The sequence below is a fragment of the Thamnophis elegans genome, chromosome Z (genome assembly GCF_009769535.1).
Source record: "Thamnophis elegans isolate rThaEle1 chromosome Z, rThaEle1.pri, whole genome shotgun sequence".
Lineage (NCBI taxonomy): Eukaryota > Metazoa > Chordata > Lepidosauria > Squamata > Colubridae > Thamnophis > Thamnophis elegans.
The window spans coordinates 116,918,794-116,942,908 of NC_045558.1; the positions used below are offsets into that span (position 1 = coordinate 116,918,794).

The window sequence follows — 24,115 nt, forward strand, 5'->3', positions numbered from 1 at the left end:
CGATGCAGCGAACGGCACCCGAGAGAGGGAGAGGCGGGCTGAAACCGTGACATCCTCTTTTCTGGTTGCCGGCTGGAAGAGCCGAGGAGGGAAGGTAGGGAGGGGGGAGGCGAGTAAAAGCAACAGGGCAAACTTCAGTCAGCTCATGCGCAGAATGGTTTTTGTAGCAAGTACATGTAAGGGCATAATCCCCCCTCCGCAGCTTGGTGGGTCACGTGACCCCGGTGCCGTCGTTCCTCTCTAAAGGAAGGGGCGAAAGTAAAGCGATCGTGCGATGCGAGGTAAGGGATCGTGCGAGGCGGGGGAGGCCCCGCCCCGGTCGAAGAAAGACTTTAATCCTTCGGCATTGCCGATAGGGGGGCAGCACAATGAATTTCAATTCAAAAAATGTTGGATTTGCCTCTGCGTAAATACGCAAGGTTGTACAGGTCGCTAAAAGGCTAACCAGGCGGGATAGTTAGTCGTCGATTTACAACAGTTCACCTATGACCGTTCGAAGTTGCAATGGCAATAAAAAAGTGACCTATGACTATTTTTCACCCTGATGATCTGCAGCATCCCCCTTATTTAAACCATGTGACTTACATTTGTAAGTTTGACAAGTGACTCATATTTATGACGGTTTCAGTGTCTTGGGGTCATACAATCCCCTTTTGCAACCTTCAGACGAAGTCAATGAGGAATCCGGATCCACTTAACAACAGTGTAACTAATTTAACCCCCTCAGTGGTTCATTTAATAAACGTGGCAAGAAGTTGTAAAATGGTGCAAAAACGCACTTAATGAATCTCTCACTTAGCAACCTAAATTTGGGGCCCAATTGAGGTCGTATGTTGAGGACTAACTATTGTACGCCCCATAAAATAAAGTTAAGCTAATAGCTTAATCATGGTTGTGTGAAATGGGGAGTTTTAAGAATTCTTCAATGAGCTAAAATAGAAATGCAGGAAAAAACCTCTTTAGTCAAAGTGAAAAACTACATATAATTTGAAATGCAGGAATAGCAAAGATTTTTATGGCGCGTGTATTATTAAAACATAAATTTGCCTTCCTCTTATTTTCCCCACAACAACCCCGTGAGGCTGGTTGGGCTCAGAGACAGGCACTGATCCAGGGTCACCCAGCCAGCTTTCATGTCCAGGGCAAAAAAAGAACTCACAATCTCTTGGTTTCTAGGCCAGCGCCTTAATCACTATACTGACTGGCTATGCAAACCACAGAAAAATGCCCATATTGTTGCCAATGAAACTATCAGAGTTGTCAAACTTGTTTTCACTGGTAGAGTGTTCGGGCCACCACAGGCACCCCCCTGAGATGAGTGATGAGCTGGCCACACCTACTCTGGCCAAGTCCACTCTGCCCCCCCCACCAGGCCAAACACAAACCTGATGCAGCCCTCAATGAAATAGAGTTTGACACCCCGATGTTATATCATCAGGAATTGAATTCAACTAGGATATTTTTTTAACCTATAAAAACCCCTAACCCTATACTGTTTATGCTCTTGATTTTAACGTTTACTTAATTGTTGCTAATTTTAATCTTAATGCTTTAAATGTTTTTATACTTAAGCTTTTATTCTATTGTAAACGGTAAACTCAGAACAATGAAATTGGCTGCACGTGAATTTAATAATAGACAAACGGCAGCCAAATTGCTTAGAATTATCTGGTGTTTGGAAGGAAATAGATGTGCTATCAAGTTGTGCCAACATTTAGCAACCACATAAGTAACTTTTCTCCACCAGAAAGAATAGATTCTCAAGGTTTCCCCTTCCTGGATCAAATAAAGACATAGATTCTGATTTTTTAGTTTTAGATGTCCTAAAGTTGAATATTTTTTTTTACCTGTACTAGGATCTCAAGTGTATCAAAGGTATACAACCTAAAGTTTTAGGGATTTAAATGAGTCTTATTAACTTCCAGAATTCTCCAAATATTACAAATTGTGTAATTCTAAATTGATAGTAAACATTGTAAAATATGGAGGCATTTCAACTATGGGGTTCTTTGTGCTCTCTGAGCTTGGTGGTTTGTTTGCAGATGTTTTATTACTGAATTGGGTATAGCAACACCAGTGCAAATCCCACTCTCTTATAACACTGATATTACCTAGTTTGGTAATGAAATGTCTGCAAGAATACCACCAAGTTCAGTGTTTCCAGAGTTGTGCCCTGAGGTACAGATATTGTTCTATCGGTACATTTCAACTGTGTTTTAATTTCAATTACATTAAATCAAATGCAGTTTTTGTTCTTCCTCCATGCATTATGAGTTTACACAATTGGAATAGGCAGCTGGTCTTTTCAAAACCACTTTAAAAAAAATATATATCTGAAAATGCAATCCCATCAGTTCCTGTAAGGCACTGTAAACTTCAGGAAAACACTTTTTTTTCCTACTCTTGGCCAAAAACATCTTTTGATATTCAAGAATTTGCTAAAGACGACAGGATATTCTGAATACACCCACAAGTTTTAAGAAAGATACAAACTCAGCTGAAATGCAACCCATAAATTTGCCACTTTTGTTATCTAGTTGTCTAGAATTTTCTATTCAAGTCTCGCATACAATAATTATAAGAAAGATGGAAATCCAGCTGGGAAAGGGTAATGTAACCCATAAATCCAGCTGGGTTTGTACCTTTCTTAAAACTTGCAATGCACATTTTTATTGTTTGGTCACTTGCTTTCCAAAGCAGCGGGGAGGGAGGGAGAGGGATGGTTTTGTGTGTACAGTTGCGCACACGCACATCTTCATTTGTGTGAAAGTGGGGCTGCGACCGCTGGTGCCCACCACTCATGCAGCCCAGTTGTGAATAGGCCACACCCTGGTGTTGGGCTCAAACCGCAGACTCCTGTTCTAAAATGTCACATATAACAATACACTTGTCATATTGTTTCTGTACCCAATAAATACACCATACTTTAATAAATGCTTTTTGTTTTGCCTGAATTACTTGGTGATTTGTATTTTTGATTATTCATATTTTCAGGTGGGAAAAGAAGCCCCTTTGCAAAAGTAAAAGTGTTTTTCTCAAATTCAGGGATCAAGTTTTTATTAGCTCCACGTCAAACTCGGGTGCTTGAGTTTCAAGGTAACAGACACAATAGGAAAAATATTATATTTTGAACCATTTGGGGTAAACCATTTCATGAAATCTGATTTTGAATGGGGAATGCCAAAATCCCTGAAACAACCTGTTTCACATTTTGGAAGTTTTATAGCATAAAGAGTGACTGAGATGTTCAAAATCAAAATGAAATAAATTGGGACAGCTACATCTGTTTTTAAGTGCCCTGATTTGGGAAGGAAAACTTCCCTAATTTGAACAACTTATCTTTATTGCCACTGCAGTTCTTTAATGTATGATAAAGAAGTTTAAATCAACCAAGACACATTTTCCCACCCCAGGAATCTAATACAATGCAATTGTTTGTGCTAAATAGCTTTTATTGAAGAGAAAGGAGGAAACAATTACATATCTGTTTTCATCTTTAAGGCTCATTTGTTGACTTCAGGTTCTGTTCCCTCATAAGAAATTGACACCTCTCATCAGAACAGTGGAGTGTTGATTACTTGCTTTGTTCTTCTCTGCATTAGGGAAGTCCTCAAAATAAAATTTAAAACCCAACATACAGTTCATTTACTGAACTATTGAAAGAGTCCAGTAATTCCCCATAAAGAATATTATAAAACAAGCAGTCTAACTACTTCGCCAAAGCTTTTAGCTCTTTGAGCTATAATCTCTGACAAGAGTACTGAAAAAGTCCATCTTCCTTTTTATTTCCCATTGAAGTAGAATCTTACAGAAGGCAGGCTATGATTTGGTATGCAAGAAATAAACATACCACTAGCAGTAACAGAGTTCTCAAAACTGCACCACCATAACTGCTTACATCAGCCTTGTGCAGGTTAAACATAACTGGCAATGTATTTTGACAACTTCACTCTTCCATTTAAAAAATAAATAAATTTGGACAACCATCCTAAGAGGTTCCAACTCAGAGATGCTTCCAAGTCACCGGTATAACACTTAGTCTAAATTAGTTTAAAATAGTGTTTCTCCACATCAGCAACTTTAAGAGGTGTGGACTTTTAGTCCCAGAAGTCCCCAATCAGCATGACTGGCTGGAGAATTCTGGGAGCTGAAGTCCACATATCTTAATACTGTCAAGGTTGAGAAACACTGCTTTAGAACAAGAAAGGATGTGATGTCATCAGATATTATGTGGTACCTTGCTCTTGAGGAGCTTACAATCTAAAATGGATTTTGGAGAATAGGGCAAGGGTGGATTCCGGCAGTCACTACTGCGGTTATGCTCGTGGGTGTGCGCAGGTGCAGTACAATAAAAATTGCTCTGCACATGTGCAGAAGCAAAAAAACAAGATGGCACTTCTACAGAGAACCAGTTTGGGGCCGTGGCAGGCCTTGGTCGCTGCCAATTCCAGTGACCCAGGCCGCCAAACCACTACCGGTTTAGCTGAACCGGTAGGAACCCACCAATGGAATAGGGAGGAACACATACCAGTGTGAGGCATAGATGCTTTAGCATCAAATGCACCTGGACATCAGGTCTTTTCTTTCTGGATCTCACTCATTCTCTTTGCAGAACATGACATTGCTATCTGTTCAATCATCTCAATTCTCAGGAATTCCCAGCTGACTCTGCATTTTCTTGTCTTGTATGGTTTCTTTCAGTTGTTCTATGTTGTTGCTGGTGTGAACTTGGATGGTGTCTAGCCATGTTTTTTGATTGACTCATTTCCTTTTACCACTGATCACTGCGGAGCATAGTGTCTTGAAATCCAGTAACTGTAATTCTCCAGTCAGAGTTTGTCCAACAAATAAGTTTTAAAGATGCCTTCATGGGGAATGGAAAAAGGTTCTTTGACAATTGTTCAAACTGTAAGTGTAAAAGGGAAGAGAGTCTACTTAAATGTATTTTATTCACAGGTCCTTTAAGGTTCCACTTTCATTTTTACTGTCCTCCAGCACAAGTCATGCGTCTTCCAAGACGATATGGAATTGTTGTGTGTTGTTCATTCACATTTATTGAAAAAGGAAGCTCATATGCACAAACTATCCACCTGGAAGCTGGTTTGTTTTCCAGATGTCTTTTCTGTTCGTTCCCCGATCATACAAAGGGCAGCTTTTTAAAAAGAATGGAATAATAGTGCAGTCTTCCCTTCTATAGAAAGCTTTTTTTTAAAAAAATGTTTTATTGGGTTTTTGTTTTTAAACATAAAACAACATCAATACATGAACAGTGTGGCCTCTGAGTATAAATAAAAATAACAAGTCAATTATTACATTAACCAAACCTGTATAATCCTAATATTAACATATTTGATTGTTCAATGAATGATTTGTTTGATTCAATGTTTCCATGTTCCATTCTAATATCAATAATCTTCTTAAATATGCATAGTAATACCATCTTTCAATTTCTCATCTTTCCATCTAGTTATATTCAATTTATATAGATAACTGCTTCCCTCTAATTATTTCTACCTCTATTCTGACTTCTAATCTAGTCACTTTTACTAATCCTAATATTAATACACATATTTAATTAAGGCATTGCCCTTTTAAAGATGCATATTCTTATTTCTATCTCTATTTCTAGTTTTTAATCAAGCCATCATTATATGAGAAAAAAGAAAGAAAGAAAAAATTATTTTCTATCCATCATCTTTTGCCTGTTTTAATACTTCAATTTTAATTGTTTTTGGGGTTTTTTGGCTTTTCTTTCTTGGATCCTTGTTTCTATCAACATCTATATCTTCATTATTCCATTTAAGTATTTCTCCCATCTCTCTCCTCCTAGGCTGCCAGATCTCCAAAATACTCACCCCTACTCCTTTCTCCCTTTCAAAAACCTCTACCAGATTATCCAATTCCAGCCCCATTTTTATATTTTTCAAATAAATTTTCTTGTCCTGTTGGTTTATTTGGTGGTTTGTCTGTTCTATCTTTTATCCATTCTTTCCGTTGTTTCGTCTCTTTTCAATCATTGTCAGCTGTGTCATTTTTTTCTAATTTGCCACTTATGCCTTGGATTAAGTCTTTTATCTCTCTTTGGTTCTTTATCATGATATCCCCTGGATCTCTGAAGCACTAAATCACTAAAATCCTCCTGGAAAAAACATCTTATGTTAGTTTAATACATCCGCTTTTAGTCACGGCCATGAACCATATACATAGTTCCAATTTTGCTCATCAAAAAGTTCAATAGTCATAGCTCTTTACATCCCAAAATTATTGATCGATTCCATTTAGATAGTCTAGGCCAGTGATGGTGAATGTTTTTCGCCTCAGGTGCCAAAAACACCTGAGTGTGTGCACATGCACTCGAGTGCCCACCCACATAACATAATCCCCCCCTCACCTGCGTGGACCGTGCATTTTTGCGCAAGGCTTCCCTGCCACGCCCTGTTCTGGATGCTTCCCCTTGGCTAACGCCCAGCGAGGAGGGAAGTTGCTCTGCCACAAATGGGCAGAGACCGGGGGTGGGAGATCCTCAAGTGTGCTCCTGCGTCAAAAAACCTTCCCTTATCATTATTCTGTGTAAAGATTGGGCCCTTTTTACACCGGCAGGTGTGAATCCGGTTGCTAACACCTCCCACCCCCCCAATCAGAGGATCCTGGGCACTACAGTCAATAGACAAATGAGGAAGGGAGCTGCCTGCACGAGGGAAAGACAAGTGGCAAGGAAAGAAGAAAAGGGGCTTCTTTCCCTTTCGCTGGCTGCTCTGTTTCCCCCTCTCCCCCATGCTATTAAAGGTGATCCTGCCTGATCACTGGAATCTAAAGGGAATCTAAAGGGATCCTGCCTGATCACTGGAATCTAAAGTCTGCATGGGGGAAAGACAAGGAAAGAATTGGATTCCAGCAATTAGGCAGGATCTTCTTTAATAGCACCGGGGTGGGGGGTGGGGAAACAGAGCAGCCAGTGAAAGAGAAAGAAGCCCCTTTTCTTCTTTCCTTGCCACTTGTCTCATGCAGCTCTCTTATTTCCCTTTGGATTCCAGGGATCAGGCAGGATCCCCTTCAATAGCAAGGGGCGGGGGGAACAGAGCAGCCAGCGAAAGGGGAAAAGGCCCTTTTCTTCTTTCCTTGCCATTTGTGTCCCCCCACTTCCCCCGGTGCGGGCAGCTCTCTCCTCATTTCCGGTTTGCTTTGGGCTGTTTTTCGCCCTTTGGAGGCTTCAGGGAATCCTCTGGAATGCAAAAAACCGCCAAAAATCAGCTGGGGAGCGCTGGAGCTGACAGGGCAACGCCTTTGCGTGCCCTCATAAATGGCTCCGCGTGCCACCTGTTGCACGCGTGCCATAAGTTCACCATCACGGATCTAGGCAATTTTCACACAACAAAAGTCACTTTACGTAAGAGTCTTATTCTCACAATAATGAAGTAGTTAATTATAGAACAGTTAATCTCACCACAATCCTTCAAAAAAGTGTTATTTCTTCTCTCCTTTTTTCTAGATTTGTAGAAGTGTAGTATATTCCATTCACCAGTAAATAGCTGCATCAACAGGTTTTTCAGCATTGTTTCAGACGTGATAAATTAATCCAAATATATTTCAATTTGTAGAGACACTATTAAGTACTCAAGTAAGTTCAGATAAATAATTCCAGTATTTTATAATGCCTTCCCATAACAACGCCCATCCAATTTAAAAATTCAATTTTCTTTGATTAAAGGATCTTTAACTTTTCCCTCCTTTCAGCCGGTCTAGGATTTTTCTCTCTATGGTTATTCGCCGCTTTAAAGAAGGTAATTCTGAGCTTCTCTTCCTAGATTTTCTTCTTTTTTCTTTTAAGTTTAGGGACTAAATACCCAAAAAAGGGATCTTCTCACTCAGCTCCAATCACTGTTCACAAACTTCATGCCAGCACCACTCTTAGATGTTTGTCAGGTATCCCAGCTTTGTGGCAGCCATGTTTAGGCTGTCTCTTCTCCACACCATGGCTGAGAGGGAAAGAAAAGCCTTGGGTCCGGCACAAGAGATGTGACAGGGCACGCCTCTTTGCTTCGCCTCCCCTACAGGAGGCTTTGGCTCTTTTCGGATCCCACCAGTGGGGAGAATTCGGCACAGGAGCGCGGAAACTAGCCCCTTGTGTCCGATGCCACAACATCAGCTGATCTCCAGATATCCTTAACAATTGTCTTCTTTTGTATTTAAAAAAAATGTTTAAAGTTACAACTTTAAAGTTTAGTGACCTATTAATATTTTAAACACACCAATTGTGTTACCATTAACTTTTTGATTCTTTCCAACCCAATGGAATGCCACAAACAAATTATGTAAAGGGACTCGGGACTTTATCTGCCCGTTCATCAGCAGAATAAGACCAAAAAAAAAAGAATCAAATTTGAAGTAATCCAGATCAGGCCAGGATTTTTAAAAAACTGTCAGAAAAACCCCCTCGATGTGTCTCTTTGGGAGAGATAGTTGGACAGAGCTTGGAATGTTGCCAACTGATCTAAGCCCTGTTTCCTCTTAGTCACATGACCTACAGTAGGACTATCATTAAGAGCTAAAAAAAGAATTATGGAAACCCTTTCCCCATGCTTTTCTTCTTGGTTTAAAAAGAAGCACTAGCGAAATACACTGCTTAAATGAGAGCATTAAAGCAGTCTAATTTACATTTTAAATTATTTTCTCCCTCTCACTCCCACCTTAACTTTAAAAAATATGCTGTACACTGTGATCACATAGATCATATACATTCAACTTTTAGGAATGGGTAACCAGGCTTTAACCAATAAGCGCTAAGCATTAAATACTTGATTTTGCTTTTAAATGCTTTGCTTGGAATTCCCTCCCTACCAATAGCCACTCAGGTCCCATTCCACCATTATCAATGGAATAGGTATGGACAAGCATGACTCTGAGAGAGCCGGAAATTAAGAATTTTGTAGCTTCCAGTGGAAAAGCTATGATGATTTAGTTTCAGAAGCCTTGGACCTGGCGCCAGTCTCTGAAGTCACTATAATGAGTCTCTCTTTTTAGAGACCAAAAGAAATATTCTTTCTTAGTAAGGCTGTTAAAGGCTGAAAATGCAGCAGCAAATAGGTGGAGAATTGCACATTCTATACAGGTAGCTCTCGCTTAGCAACTGTCGCTTAATAGCCATTCAAAGTTACGATGCACTTCAAAATAGCTGCTTAACGATCGCTCAAAGCAACGAGGGACTTCAGAAAAGCTATTTGTGATTCGTCCTCTACGTTATGACTGCCGCACTCTACTAGAGTCACATGACTGCATTTTGGGTGCTTGGCAACTGACTTGCTTGTATAACCGGCTGCAGCAGCTTTTGGTCATGTGACTACAATCTGCCACGTTTTTTGCCATTTTCTAACAAAAAATGGCAAAAAACGCCCATTGGATATATACTGGGTTTGCTTTAAGGTCCCCGATTCACTTAATAACTGTGACTGACTCACTTTATGACTGGTTGTAAAATGGTCATAAAAATCAAGTTCGGTCATGTGGTGCCCCAACTTATGATCGCAATGACTTATGACCGAAATTCTGGGCTCCACTATGGTTGTAAGTCGAGGACTACCTGTACATCACCCATTCTATTCCTGCCCCTCTTCTGCAGGCACAAGCAAGTAACCATTGCCTGGGGAATCGAGCTCAAGATCAGCTGGACTTTCTTTTTCTTGCACCCCATCTTCTTCTTCGGTGGGAACAGGCATTTGGCCAGAGCTGTGGCTGTGTTGGGAAAACCGTTCCAGCAAGAGCTGCCTAAGAAACATGACTGGAATGGGTAGAGCAGCCACAACGATCAGGCTAATGAGAAGGCCCAAGGCCCATGGTGGGTATTCCAGCTGCTCCTCCTCTGCCTGGAAAGGGAAGGGAGAGAGGAAATTATAGATGCATTATCTCCCTTTTACATCAGGCCTCTTCTGTACATTCCCTGGTTGTGTCAGCAAGAGAATTGAGTGGAAAAAGTTATTCTCCACATGCTACTCCATAAGTAAGCCATAATATGATGCATTTGTTTGGGCTTAATAATCTGAACGCTTGTGGCTTTTAAAAAAAAATTCTAACCCCAAGGTTAAGGCAAACATATTGTGCAAACCCACCCTTTAAATCAAGAGATCCCCAACCGTGGGACAGGGCCCAGTTACAGGCTGCAGCCTGTTGGAACAGGGCTGTGGAATGGACAGGTATGTCTGTGTGCCTGCAGCTCCATTTGTACAAGCAGCAGGCGCGTATGCCCGCCGCTTATGCAAATGGAGCTGCATGCAAGCGTGCATTCACCTGCTGCTCACAAGGAACCATTCCTTCTCTTTCCCACCCACCAGCCTGTAAAGCTGGAGAGATTGGAGACGGCTAGTTTAAACAGTTCCTAGATTTCATTTCATTTTTGTTAAAATATTCATGACTGGGAAATACATGGGAACAAGGTCAGCCAATGAATAGGCATAGCAACTAAGTCAGCCAATGGGAGCTTAAACAGATCTGAGTCTGTGCAAAGAATTGAAACAGAACCTTAAGCAGTCTGCTGCTCTGAGAAGTAAACAAGCAGACTGTCTGGGCTTGTCTGCAAAAATGAAACTAACTGCTTGTGTTTGCCAGTAACTTTCCTGCCTTGTGTTTACTTGGAAGAACCACCTGTTGGTATTGTACATTCATTCATCTATTCTTATGTATATAAAAAAGTTAATGAATCCAGCTGCATCAGTTATCTTTGTGTGCTTCTGGATTTGAATTTATGCAACAATCTCTGACAATTTTTGTTTGTTTTCAAACAGAAGACAAGCAGTCCATGTGCAACACACGAAACACAAAGGTAGATAAATTTCTTACCTTTTCTCTGTTCCAGGCGGTGTAGGTGGGGCGTTTCATGACCAGGTGTACCAAACTCGCTAGCAACAGGCACAACATTGCTGCCAGACTCACAAAGCGCCACATGTAGCTGTAGATTTTCCATGGCCGCCAGCCCAGCATGTTTTCTATGTCATCCAAGAACCTGCAGAAAGAAAGACATATACAGGCGAAAGTAGAAGACGGCTGAACAAGATGGTTTGCGCAAAGGCTACATAAAAATTATGATTGCTGATTAAAACCCTACCTTTCTTTCTCCAACTTCCTATCACACAAACAGAGATGGGAGGGAAGGCAAGAGAATTACCTGTCAGCTCCATAGACCCAGGCTATGGCAAAAGCTTCGCCGGCTACAACAATAAGCAGGGGCAGAGTGGCTGAATAGTCATCAAACATAGTCACAAAATAGTTGCCTGAGCCTTGAACGAAAATTAAGCCCAGCACGAATCCAATAAGGCAGCACAGGGCTGTAGGGAGAGAGCACATCAGAACGTCAGGACCAGTACAGACAAAAGAGAGATGCTGTTGCTATTTTTATTTAACATCACCGGAATGATCTGAGAGTCATACGCAGCATAAAATACACATGGCAGCATTGGTAGTAGTCACAACTGGGTATTTACCCAGCCCTTTTGCCCGGAGACTGAGGTAAATCTTGAGGCCACACCTCCGCTCCTCCTCCTGACTTCCCCAGATTAACCAATGGTCCTGTTGCAGAGAAGCCTGGAAAGGAAGGGGACAGAGAAACACACGGACACACCCTTCCTGTCTGGTCCCTGACTGACCATAACTGAACTAATTCAGGCCCCTAGCGCAGGGTGGGAAGTGACTACTCCCGTGCCACTTCGAGACATGCAGTTCAGGTAAGACCAACTGACAGTCTCCGAAGTGGGGCGTGGGAGGAGTCACAACTGGGACATACCAAAGCTAGATGTCCGTGGGAGGGAATCACTGGGCCTGAGCCCCACAAGAGTCAAGGACTCCCCGAAGAACCCTCCTCCCGAAGGTCGTCTCCGCAGAGGCGTATGCATCCAGCCGGTAGTGCCTGATGAACGGCGAGGGTGAGGACCAGGCAGCTGCTCTGCAGATCTCCTCAATGGGAGCCTGGGTGGGCCAGGCTGCTGAGGTGGCAGCACTTCAGGTGAAGTGCACGTTGAAGCCCTCTGGAGCCTGGAGCCCTCAAGCTTCATAGGCCTTGGAGATGGCCAATCTGATCCACCTGCTGATGGTGGCCAGGGAGACCTTGGCTCCCCGGGTAAAAGGTTGGAAGGAGATGAAAAGCACCTCTGACCGCCTGAAGGTCGCCGTGCATCTTAGGTAGATGCGCAGGGCTCTTTTGATGTCTAGCTGATGCCAGGACCTTTCCCTTTCCCTGGAAGGGTTCGGGCAGAAGTCCGGAAGAACAATCTCTAGTGCCCTGTGAAAGGGTGAATTGATTTTGGGCATGAAGGCGGGGTGACCCGGTTGTCTAGGAATGAGCAGAGATCCTCCCTGCTGGAAAGAGTGTTAAGCTCGGACAACCTCCTGACTGAGGTGATCGCCACCAGGAAGACCATCTTGAGGGTCAGGAATTTTGGGGTGGCCGAACTTCTTGCAAATCTGCAGGAAGATGCTGGGGTGGAGTTGCCATTCTCCGTTGTCAACTGTCTCCCTGCTGAGCCAGTCCGCCTGCTGGTTCTCTACCCCAAAGATGTGCTCCGCTCTGATCGATCAGATGTTCCTTTCTGCGCAGTTCCCCAGCCGGAGGGCCTCGTTGCGCAGCGCCTTAGAGTGCGTGCCCCCCTGCTTGTTCACATGGGCTTGGCTGCCAGGACCAGGATGTGTTGGCCGGACACTGTTGCCTTGAAGTGTCGCAGAGCCAGATGGATTGCCCTGAGCTCCAGCCAGTTGATGTTGTTGCGCATATCCGTTGTGGTCCAGTGGCTTGGGCTAGTTGGGATTCCAGGTGTGCTCCCCAGCCGAATAGACTTGTGTCCGTCATGAGCACCTTCCTCTCTGGTTCCCTAAATAGGGACCCTCTGCCTAGAGCTGGCGACAGCCACCAATAGAACAAGAGGAGCACCTAGGGTGTCACAGGAACCTTGAAGCTCGCATCACTCGTTCCGCCTCTCTGGTGCGGGAGTAGGAACCTCTGCAGCTCTCGGGCATGGAAGTGGGCCCAGGGCACGATCCCTATGCATGAGATGAATTTCCCGAGAAGCCTGGAAAGAAGAACTACAGGGACAGAATGAGACTTATGGATCTCCTGAACCAGCTGAATAATGCGGTCCCTACGCTCCCGTGAGAGGAAGACCTCACCAGCCACCGAGTCAATGATGGTCCCTTGGTGCTGGAGCCTCATGGAGGGAACCTGATGGCTCTTCTCGAGGTTAATCAAGAACTCTAGGGACCTCAGAGTGTCGATGGTGAGACTTAGGTCCTTCTCGGTCCTGGCCGGGGATCTGGCCAGGACGAGGATGTCATCAAGGTAACAATGAAGCTAGACAGGGATGGACTGAGGGTAGCCCGCAGCTGCAGCCAATACCTTGGTGAAAGTTCTGGGAGCTGATGCCAGCCTAAAGGGAAGGGCCCTGTACTGGAAGTGGTTACCCTCGTGTGAAAACCTGAGGAACCTGCGGTGCTCAGGGGTGATCATGATGTGTAAGTAGGCCTCTGTGAGATCGATGGAGGCCAGGAAGTCTCCCTGTCAAATACCTTCTAGGATGGACTTGAGAGAGGCCATCTTGAACCTACGGTTTACTAGTCTGGAGTTGAGTAACTTGAGGTCTAAGTTGGCCCTCCATCCCCCTGAACTCTTGGGAACTAGGAACAAGTTCGAATAGAATCCTGATCCCTTCTCCCACTCTGGAACCGACTCTACTGCCCTGATGGCCAGCAGGTGCTGGATGGCCTTGTGCAGGAGAGCGCGCTTGGCCGGATTCCTCAAGGAGGTGAAGGTTCGGAACCTATTCAAAGGCTGCGAGCGAACTCCAGCTGTAGCCCAAGCTTAACAGTCTGGATGACCCACTCATCCGAGGTGATGCGTTCTCAGGAATCCGCAAATAAGGAGGTGTCCGCCAATGGGGTGATCCAGGGGCGGATCACTTGAACCTGTGGAAGCCCCCCCCCCCCCCGAAAGGGCCACTTGCCCTGCGGTTGGCTCCTGAATCTGTCCCTAGAAAACTGCCTATCTCCCTGCCTGGGGAATCTGGGTGTGGTGTTGCTGGAACTCTGACTCAGGTGGGCGATAGGATGCTCTCCTGGGGTAAGGAGCCAGTCGGTGCTCTGAACGTCTGTTCGTGGTCGGGAAGATTTTACGTTTGTTCTTGTCTTCCATGAAAATGGGATCTAGAGATGAACCAAACAGCTTGTCCCTGGTGTAATCTGCTCCTGCCAAGTGCCATTTCGCCCAGGATTCGGCCTCCCAATGGCGTAGCCACAGTAAGCGCCTGGATGCTACTGAGGATGATAAGGCTCTAGAAGAATACTTTACCACATCCAGGGTGGCATCAGCTGAGAATCGGGTGACTGCCATTAACTTGGTGATGTCCTGTAGCAGCCTCATGTCTGACGCCGGAGTCCTGTCCCGAAGTTGCTCCAGCCATAGCAGGGACCTGTTGAAAAAGGAGGAAGCGGCCGCTGCCCTAATTGCCCACGTCACTGCTTGAAATGTTTTGCGCATTACCATCTCTGCTCTCTTGTCTTCCGCTTTGAGACAGTTACAGAGGTCTCCAGTCACCACCGTAGAAGAGGAAGCCAGGTTAGCGACCGGAGTGTCCACTGGAGGAACCTGTAAGGTTTGGGCGAAGGTAGCATTAAGATCATAGAACCTGCGGTCATTGTTCCCCGGATTGGGGAAGGAACCTGGCTTAACCCACTAGGACTTAAGCACCTCTAGGAAAAGGTCTGGGGTGGGGCTCTCCTCCTTCTCCACCTGGGACCTGTGGAAGAGCCCCTTCTTGTTCCCCCCGCTCGTGCCAGGGGTGGCAGCAGCTGGGCTGGGCTCTGGATTGTTGTCCAGGTCTGCCGTGGCCTTAGCCTTACGTAACAAGAAGCTAAACAAGGGGTAGGGAAGACTGGTGATATTAGGCGCCTCAGGGGCCTGGGCGTCCTCGTCTTCTGAAAACCCAATGTCTTTAAGTTCTCCCTCCTCTAGATCCAAGCCCTCGCTGGCAGTGGAGGGAGAGGATGACCTGGCCTCTCTGGGAGCAGGTGACCCGGGCTGGTCATGATGACCTCTGGGGTTTCCCCAGGAAGCCCTTCTTCTGGAGCCCTGGGACTGATGTTTCATCCCCATGGCAATCCCCTGTGCTATGGCTCTGACTAAAACCTCCTGAAAGCTTTCAGGGAGCTCTGGGAAGGAGGGGGGAAGATCTGGAGGTTGCAACGAATCCCCTGAGCCTGGTGATTGTGGAACCAGCCGGGGATCTCCTTCCTAGCAGCCCTGGAGGTGCTTGTCTTGGCGGAGGACCTCCCTCTTGTGACAGGGGGAACCCCCCTGGAGGTCCTCTCGCCTAGTTCTGACTCCCCTGGGGAACTAGGCCCCGCCGCTCCTCGTAGCCTCAGCCATGCGGTACTCACGGTTACATTCACCACCTCCTCCTGTTATGTCGGCCTCGGCTCGACTGCGTGCCCTGTCGCTTTAAGACTCCACGCGCCTCCCGAGCTTGCCGCAGATCCGCGGCCCGAACACCGACTCACTGCCAACAGCTGTGCCCTCCCCAGATTACTGGCAGAGTTCTGGCCCATGCAACCTCCTTTTGGCTCCGGCGGTGGCTTCTGGGCACCTGTGGCGTCTGTAACCAGTCACGCCAACCACACACTCCACTCATATGCTTCAAGATGGCCGTGATCCAAGATGGCGACCGTCGAACCTGCGGTCCGAGTCTGCCGCTCCCTGGAGGGCTGTCCTCTGTCCGATTCTTGGCTTCTTGCGATCCCTCGATGGCTGGATCTCTGCAGAATTCGCAGCTAGGTAAGGGCCTCCTCCCCCCGTGACCGTCCAGCCGCTTGGTGTTTGCGCTAGCGCAGCGGCAATGCTTTTAGGGTTAGCAGCAGGTGAAGCATGAATGAGGAGGGGTGATCAGGTAAAAAAAATTGAGTGCTGAAGTCTAGGTCTTCGAAGTGAAGGGAGAGTCAGGAAAGTACTCCTTCTGGGCCGAAGACTGAGGTTAATCTGGGGAAGTCAGGAGGAGGAGCGGAGGTGTGGCCTTAAGATTTATCTCAGTCTCCGGGCAAAAGGGCTGTGTTAATACCCAGTTGTGACTCCTCCCACTTCAGAGACAGAGTGTCTTACAACAGGTCCTTGCACTTATGTTCATCCGCATAGTTGTATGATCAAATTTGGGCACTTGGCAACCAACATTTATAATGGTTGCGGTATCCACAGTTACATGACCACCATTCACAATCTTCCTACCTGTGTTCCTACAGGCAAAGTCAATAGGGAAAACTGGATTTTCTAAAGAACTGTGTGATTTGCTTAACAACTGTGGTGATTTGCTTAACAACAAAACAATCATAAAATTGGGCACAACTTACTTAATGACTGCTTTGCTTGGCAACATAAATTCTGGTGCCAATTGTAATGATAAATTGAAGATTACCTGCATTTTAACAGTGGAAAAAGCCCAAAATGATGTTCTTTCTCATGAAATATTTGAAAGGGAAAATTCCAAATGCATTGATTTAAAATGAATTGCAATTGTAGCATTTGCTCTAAAGGAATGCTTGATTTTTTGCTTCACTGTGATATAAGAAATATAGAATTTGCATATGATCTTTTGTTCCTTCCTTCCCCAGTATCCTGCAGAGTACCAGATTGATTTAAAAATGATTTCATTTTAAAATGCATTCATTGTCCTCTGGCACTCTGAAGTAGGGAAGTAGTAGCACCCAAATTCTGATCCAGGCATCTGAAGTAGCACAGCGGGGAAATCCTCTGAAGTCTGCTACTGATTCGGTGAGTCTGCTACCTAGCAGGTAAGAGGCGCAGAAGGAAGAGGTAGGAGGTTAGGAAGAATAAAGGTGAATTTCTTATTTCACAATAAGAAATCCGGAGAGTCACCAAATAGTTCCTTTTAGGCCGAAGACTGAGGTTAATCTGGGGAGTCAGAAGGAGGAGCAGAGGGAATGTCCTCAGATTTACGTCAGTCTCCAGGCAATTAGGCTGTAACAATACCCATCAGTGACTGCTCCCACGCCCCACCTCGGAGACAAGGAACATTTTGAAGCCTTCCGAATCTGCAAAGGTAAGTAGAACAAAGGGGGGTGAATCCGCTGTGCCACGCGATTTAAATTAGCTAGAAAACAGGAAATCCGACAATTCTAGCTAATATAAATCGTGCGTCACAGCTGATTTCACCCAGATAATCATTTTGTACTACCGGTTCGGTCCAAACCGGTAGCATTTCAGCCCTGAAGTAGCACCATCAACAATCAACACTATTAGCGTCCCATTTTAAATGCAACTCATTCTTCTGGAATCTGCAATCCTTTCACTTCATCTTGCAGAATATTTTAAATTCTACCACCTGCTTAGCCTCCTATATTCTGTAGAGTCCAAAGTACCGCAACCTAAAATCCAAGCCCTTGTGGTATATATAATACATCCATGAATTTTTGGCCTTGCCCCAGGTGAAGGAAGACTGCCCCTTTGCGGTACCTGTGAAGAGCGTCCGCCGACGCTGGAGACTTTGGAAGTTGTCCAATAAAGGAGTGATGATTCCTTGCATGTTCCCTAACATGGTGCTCAGCCCTAAATTGAGCAACATAAAGAAGAACAGCATAGACCAGAAGGGGGCTGTTGGAAACAGGGTCATAGCTTCTGTGAAGGTGATGAAGGCCAGGCCTGTCCCTTCCACACCCTGAGGGAGAAAGAGAAAGAAATAGGTACAATAGGAACTGTAGCAAATGTCAAATTTAAAGCAAATGGAAAACTTAATAAAGGTAAAGGTTCCCCTCGCACATATGTGCTAGTCGTTCCCGACTCTAGAAGGCGTTTCTAAGCCGAAGAGCCAGCGCTGTCCGAAGATGTCTCTGTGGTCATGTGGCTGGCATGACTAAACATCGAAGGCACATGGAATGCTGTTATCTTCCCACCAAAGGTGGTTCCTATTTTTCTACTTGCATTTTTATGTGCTTTCGAACTGCTAGGTTGGCAGAAGCTGGGACAAGTAACAGGAGCTCACTCCGTTACACGGCGCCAGGGATTCGAAGTGCTGAACAGCCAACCTTTCTGATCAACAAGTTCAGCGTCTTAGTCACTGAGCCACTGCATAGTCTTCCCCAATCTGGATCTCTTCCAGATGTGAGGATTTCAACTTTAAGATTTCTCCAGCCAGCATTCCCCTAGTTACACATCCTGAAGACATTGACGTGCTTGGGGAAATTCTGGGCGTTGAAGTCTGCAGATCTTAAAGTTGCTAAAGTTGAGAAACACTGTGCTAAACTGGAAGGTTATGTTTTGACTGGCAAGTCATAATCTATGCAGGGCCATGTCTGCTCAATAGCTTGACTTCTTTTTATCTTCTTTTTGCTTCTTAGGATGGAGTTCAGCCCAGCCAAGACTGGATCCACACACATCATTCTAATCCATAATTTTGCTATCTTGGTTTTTGGTGAACTCAGCCACTCGAATTTATCAATCCTGGTTAATGGTTTAGCAGCATGATCTCGAATGATCTATGGTTAGCCAGATTTGTGAATCCATCCCTTGTCTACCTATTCACCTTATTCATTTCATCTTCTACACGACAGTCACCAAGTTTCCACTCCTCCAACTGCTTCTTTGTATCGTTCCATTGATCCTGATACCAACTGCTGTATTGAGCAGGTGAAAAATCAGACATGTTTGCGGGAAGCACAGCCGAGAGGGAGCCATTCTTCACCAGCTCTGTCAAAAGGTCTGCATTTCTGCCAAACAAATAAACATACAGTAGTAGAAAGGTTAGAAAACACATGGACCCCCCAAACAGAACATAAAAACCCAAACTCAGTGACCTGGAAGACATTAGCCATGGTTGGGCAACCAAGGCTTGGAGGCAACATTGGAATTTCAAGAATAGGTTGGGTGACAACAGTGGAATTTGATGTCCAACACATCTGGAGGGTTCCAGATAGTGATTAAACTGTTGCAAGCTAATTGGTGGCGTAGTGGTTAGGATACAGTATTGTAAGCTAACTCTGCCCACAGCCAGGAGTTTCATCCTGACTGGCGCAAGGTTGACTCAGCCTTCCAACCTTCCGAGGTCAGTAAAATGAGGTCCCAGATTGTTGGGGGAAAATATGCTGCCATTTGTAAAGCATTCAGAAAGCACTGTAAAGGACAATGGAGTGGTATATAAGTCCAAGTACTATTGCTATATTTATGATCATATGCATATATATATATATGAATATGAGAATAAATGTGTTTCATGGACTGGTCATTAGTTCTAATAAGGTGTGTCCAATAAGGCAGGGGTGTCAAAATTGCAGCCCACAGACCAGATGCGTCACGCACATCATGCTCACCCCAGCTCCACGAAGGGGGAAAACCCCGTCACGATATGTCATGTGCAAACTCACGAAGCTCCATTTGCATGAATGGAGACTGGCAGACAAGCACACGTATCTTCCGCTCGTGTGCGAACCTCCATTCTCATAAGTGGGGCTGCACGCACCAGTTGCTCGCACAAATGGAGCTGTCTGTGCGTGCATGTGCCTACCACTCACCCCACCCCTCTCCTCCCCGACTTGCTGGGGCAAGCCACCAAGCTAGAAAGGTTGGGGACATCTCCAATAAGAAATGAAAAAGTATGGTTAGAAGCAACCATATTAATAGTCTGCAAGACTATCTCACCTCCTTTACATGGATGATCTGAAGTTGTATGGAAAAATACCATCTGAAATAGAATTGCTGTTCAGCACTGACTGTATATACTGCGAAGATATTGCAATGGAGTTTGGACTGGGCAAATATGTCACTCTTACCATCAGCAAGGAAAAAATAGAGAAAACTGAAAGAATCAAGATGCACTATGGAAATTAACATCAAGAATCTGGATGAAGAGCACTACAAATATCCTTAAAATTGACATCATCAAGCACACCCAAGTAAAAAAAAAAATGGAAGTGAATACATCAGGAGAGTGAAGAAGATCTTTAAGTCCAAACTCAGTGGAAGAAATACAATCAAGGCAATCAGCATCTGGGCAATTCCTATCATTAGATACACAGCTGTGATAATGGATTTGACTCAAGAAGAATTAAAAGTTCTGGATAGGAAGACCAGAAAAATCAACCTCAGTGTGACATTGACTACTTAGCAAGGAGCATAGATGGACATAGAATGTCCTAAGTACACCAGACAATTGAAGAAGAGAAAAGGGGAAGAGTATTTGAAGGATAGTGAAGAAGGTGTGCTGAAGCTAGTGCACTATTAATGTTTACTGAACACTAAAGATCAAACTAGCCTACAAGAAAGACCAGATGAAGAGACTTGGAAAGGCAAAGTATTACATGGCCAGTACATGTACACGTACACACACACACACACACACACACAAAACTACAGCAGGCAAAGAAGATAACAAGACCTGACAATGACTAAAAGCAGGAAAGTTGAAGAATGTGTCAAAAGGAAGCGAAGACATTATCAATAGCCATAGGCAATCCCAACACATCTGGAGCACTGCTTAAACACCATTGGAATTGAAAAAAAATCCATCAATCAATTGCAAAAAACAGCTTTACTCGAAACAGCTTATATCATGCAACAATACCTTTTAAAACCATCAAACAACCGGTATTGTTGCATGATACAGGTTTTTTTTTTGAGTAAAGCTGTTTTTTTGCAATCGATTGGTGGATTTTTTTACCCAATTCCAATGGTATTTAAGCAGTGCTCCAGATGTGTTGGGGTCGCCTATTGCTATTGGCTAATCCTAGCCCAAATCCTTGGGAAGGATTTGATAGGTGGATAAAAATGCCAATTGTGGTCTAAACATCTGGTTGACTGTGCAATGAAGCATAACAATACCCATAATAATATCTAATAATATCTCAAGCTGTGAAATGCCCTTCCTCTCTCGTAAGTAGCATAAAGGGGACAAAGTCAGTCAAGCCACTTTAACTGCAAGATAGGTAACAGCCATGGGTTCTATAAATCCAATCTGCCACAAAAAGAAGCGATGGCTGAAAGATGTCGACAACAGATTTTTCTTTTCTTTTTTTAAAAAATAATCTTTATTGGTTATACATTTTTTTAAAAAAATAAGACATACAAATACAAATACAACTTTAAACATACAAATCCCCCCCCCCCCCGCGGTGACAGTCATTCACAGCCCAACTTTTTTCTTTCTTCCCCATTGTTTAGTCTCTAACCAGCATCTTCTCATTACAAAGCTCAGGGATCTATTACAATACCCACGTTCACTTTTAGTACCCATTGTTAACAACTGCTATTTAACTTTTCCCCGTTTTAAGTCCCTGCCGTTCTCCTTGTCGCCCACATATACCATAGGTTCCAGCTAAGATAATGTTCCGTTTCTCCTTTGTCTCTCAGCCAACCCGTCATTCTGTCCATTTCTGCACATTCACAAATCTTTTTAATTATGGCACCTTCCGATGGTATGGTAGTAGATTTCCAAAATTGCGCATAGGTTATTCTTGCGGCCACAATTATATGTAGGCTCAAACGCCAGATTTTTCTGGGAGTAAATGAGACTTGTCCCACTTATTATCTGGTACACGTGGAGCCAAGTAGCCCAACCAATCTAGGACGTACCTTCTGCTATTACACCTCCCTTTCTCCCCTTCAGTACTTGTATCATATCATACAGTACTTGTATCATATCCCCACTCAATTCTTTCTTGCAGGACTTAGTATCTAATGATAACGCCTAGACTTATATACCGCTTCACAGTGCTTTACCACCCTCTCTAAGCAGTTTACAGAGTCAGCATATTGCACCCAACAGTCTGGGACCTCATTGTACCCACTTCGGAAGGATGAAAGGCTGAGTCAGAATCGAGCTCCTGGCAGTGAGCCGAGTTCACCCGCAATACTACATTCTGACCACTGCATCACCACGGCTCTTGGTTGTATTTGTCGCCCTTTAACCAACAGTTATGTGGACACTAACCTTACAACACAGCTGTGCGCCAACACATTGGCTCGGAAACCCAGCACGGCAAAAACCACCAGTGTGGCCAACACCGAGGTAAGGAAGTTGATGCCAGACACAAGCAACCCATCGATGTGGCAGTTGTTATGCTGAGGATTGTAGCTGGAGTAAGCAATGATGGTGCCGAAGCCCAGGCCCAGAGCGAAGAACACCTGGGTGGCTGCCTGACGCCAGACCTGCATATCTCCCCAAATGGACAGCTTGGGGAGTGGGGAAAGGTAAGATATTGTGAGACAAAAGGCATCTTTTCACATTTTTGCACCTCTGGCCCTTTTCTCAAGTGCTGAAAGCCATAAAAAAACTCAAGATGTTTTAGTCATCTCATGATCGGACTATGCCGTGCATTACACACAGGACTGCCCTTGAAGACTATCTGGAAGCTGTGCATAGTCCAGAATGTGGCAATATGGACAGGTCCAGGTAATACCTCTGCTTGGTGAGTTGCACTGCAGGCCAGCAGGCCTCTGAATGCAATTCAAGGTGCTGGTTTATTATCTATAAAGTCCTAGCTACATTGCCTGGGGAATTCTGGGAGTTGAAGTCCATACATCTTCAAGGTGTCCAGGTTGAGAAACACGGCTATATGGGATAAGAATTGGATTTTGAGGGATTGCCTATTTCTGCCCATTCCATGCAGCCTGACAGAGCCAGCATACTCCAAGTCCCATCAATTAAACATCTGATTGGACCCATCTCTGATATGAGATCTGCACTACAGAATACCATCCCAACCAGAGGTGGTATTCAGCTGGTTCTCTCTGGTTCAGGTGAACCAGTAGCAGTGGCTGTGGGAGGCTTCGTTCCTGCCCTCCACCCTGGCATAATGCACAAGCACTGTGCATGCACAGAAGGCAGTGCACATACGCATGCTCACATTTGCCAACCAGTAAGGAAGGCACCATATTTTTCGGAGTATAAGACGCACCTTTCCCCCCAAAAAAGAGGGTGAAAAACTGGGTGCGTCTTATAGACTGAATACAGCATTTTTGGCCTCCTGAAACCCCGCCCCCTTCGCAAAAATGGCCGTGCACAGCTTTTAGGAAGCTTTCAGAGTGCTCCTGAGGGCTGGGGAGAGCAAATACGAGTGAAAAACGGGCCCATTTTTTGCTTGTTTTTGCTGTCCCCCCCCAACCCCCAGGAACACTTTACAGGCCTCTCAAACTCTCTGCATGCCCTGTTTTTCACAAAAAATAAGGTGTGCAGAGGGTTTGGGAGGTCTGTAGAGTGCAAAAACTTTTTTTAAACTTACCTCTTCAAAATCTTGATGCATCTTATATTCCAAAAAATATGATAAGTGAATCCTACCGCTGATCCCAACCTAGGTTTATTTAAACCCCCATCACCACCTTTGCAGGATTGTTTAAATGAGCCTTTAAAACCTGACTCAGTACTCAGGTCTTAGGTTAGAATAGATGTTGGAGCTCTTGTTGGGATGTTTTCTTATTCAACTGATTTTAATTTTCTCTGGACTTCCTTTTGGATGACATAAGCCATTTTTCTGTACAGCAAAGGCACTGAAAAAAAAGTGCCTAATTTTAATGATGTGATCATGGGGATGCTGCAGCCAAGACATAAGTTTTGGCTGCAGCATCCCCATGATCACATCACTAAAATTAGGGCGCTTTGCAACCAGTATGTATTTATAGCAGTTCCAGAAGTCATGTGATCTCCATTTGCAACTTTCACAGCTGACGAGCAAAATCAATGAGGAAGCCGGTCAACTTAAGGATTGCATGATCCCCTTAAGAACTGCAATGATTTGCTTAACATCCGTGGCAATAAAATTGTAAAGTCGGAGGTGACTCACTTAATAACCGCTTTGCTAAGCAACAGCAATTCTGGTCCAAATTGTGATAATGAGGACCGCCTATCCTTCAAAATCAGGATGGCGCCCAAGGCCAGAGTCTCTTACCTTAGGGGTGAACATGATCTTGATTCCATCAGCTGCCCCTTCTAACATCAAAGCACGTACAAGGAAGCAGAAGAGAACTACATAAGGGAACAGAGAGCTGAAATACAGAACCTGGAATGGAGAGAAGATATGGTGGAAATGAGTGTAAAAATCAAGGCATGGTGAGAATCATGCTGGCAGACGTTATTGATACACAAGGGTAAAA

The 24,115-nt window shown here is 44.5% G+C and overlaps 1 protein-coding gene and 1 long non-coding RNA gene across 3 annotated transcripts in view; one reads left to right on the forward strand and one right to left on the reverse strand.

Moving 5' to 3' along the window:
- Positions 1-212: 212 nt before the first annotated feature.
- Positions 213-3,972, forward strand: LOC116520360. The gene is made up of 2 exons (XR_004256772.1): positions 213-281; positions 2,995-3,972. It is a non-coding gene; the product is annotated as an uncharacterized LOC116520360 (long non-coding RNA).
- Positions 3,973-5,230: 1,258 nt separating this feature from the next.
- Positions 5,231-24,115, reverse strand: part of SLC6A16 (solute carrier family 6 member 16) — a 50,430-nt gene continuing 31,545 nt past the window's right edge. For both annotated transcript variants that reach the window (XM_032234521.1, XM_032234522.1), the window contains 7 exons: positions 23,911-24,021; positions 21,957-22,198; positions 18,558-18,741; positions 17,492-17,693; positions 11,156-11,315; positions 10,831-10,993; positions 5,231-9,860 (listed from right to left, as the gene is read on the reverse strand). In XM_032234521.1, the coding sequence (XP_032090412.1) occupies positions 9,594-9,860; positions 10,831-10,993; positions 11,156-11,315; positions 17,492-17,693; positions 18,558-18,741; positions 21,957-22,198; positions 23,911-24,021 (1,329 nt within the window). In that variant the 3' untranslated portion in view covers positions 5,231-9,593. The remainder of the gene's footprint in view (positions 9,861-10,830; positions 10,994-11,155; positions 11,316-17,491; positions 17,694-18,557; positions 18,742-21,956; positions 22,199-23,910; positions 24,022-24,115) is intronic.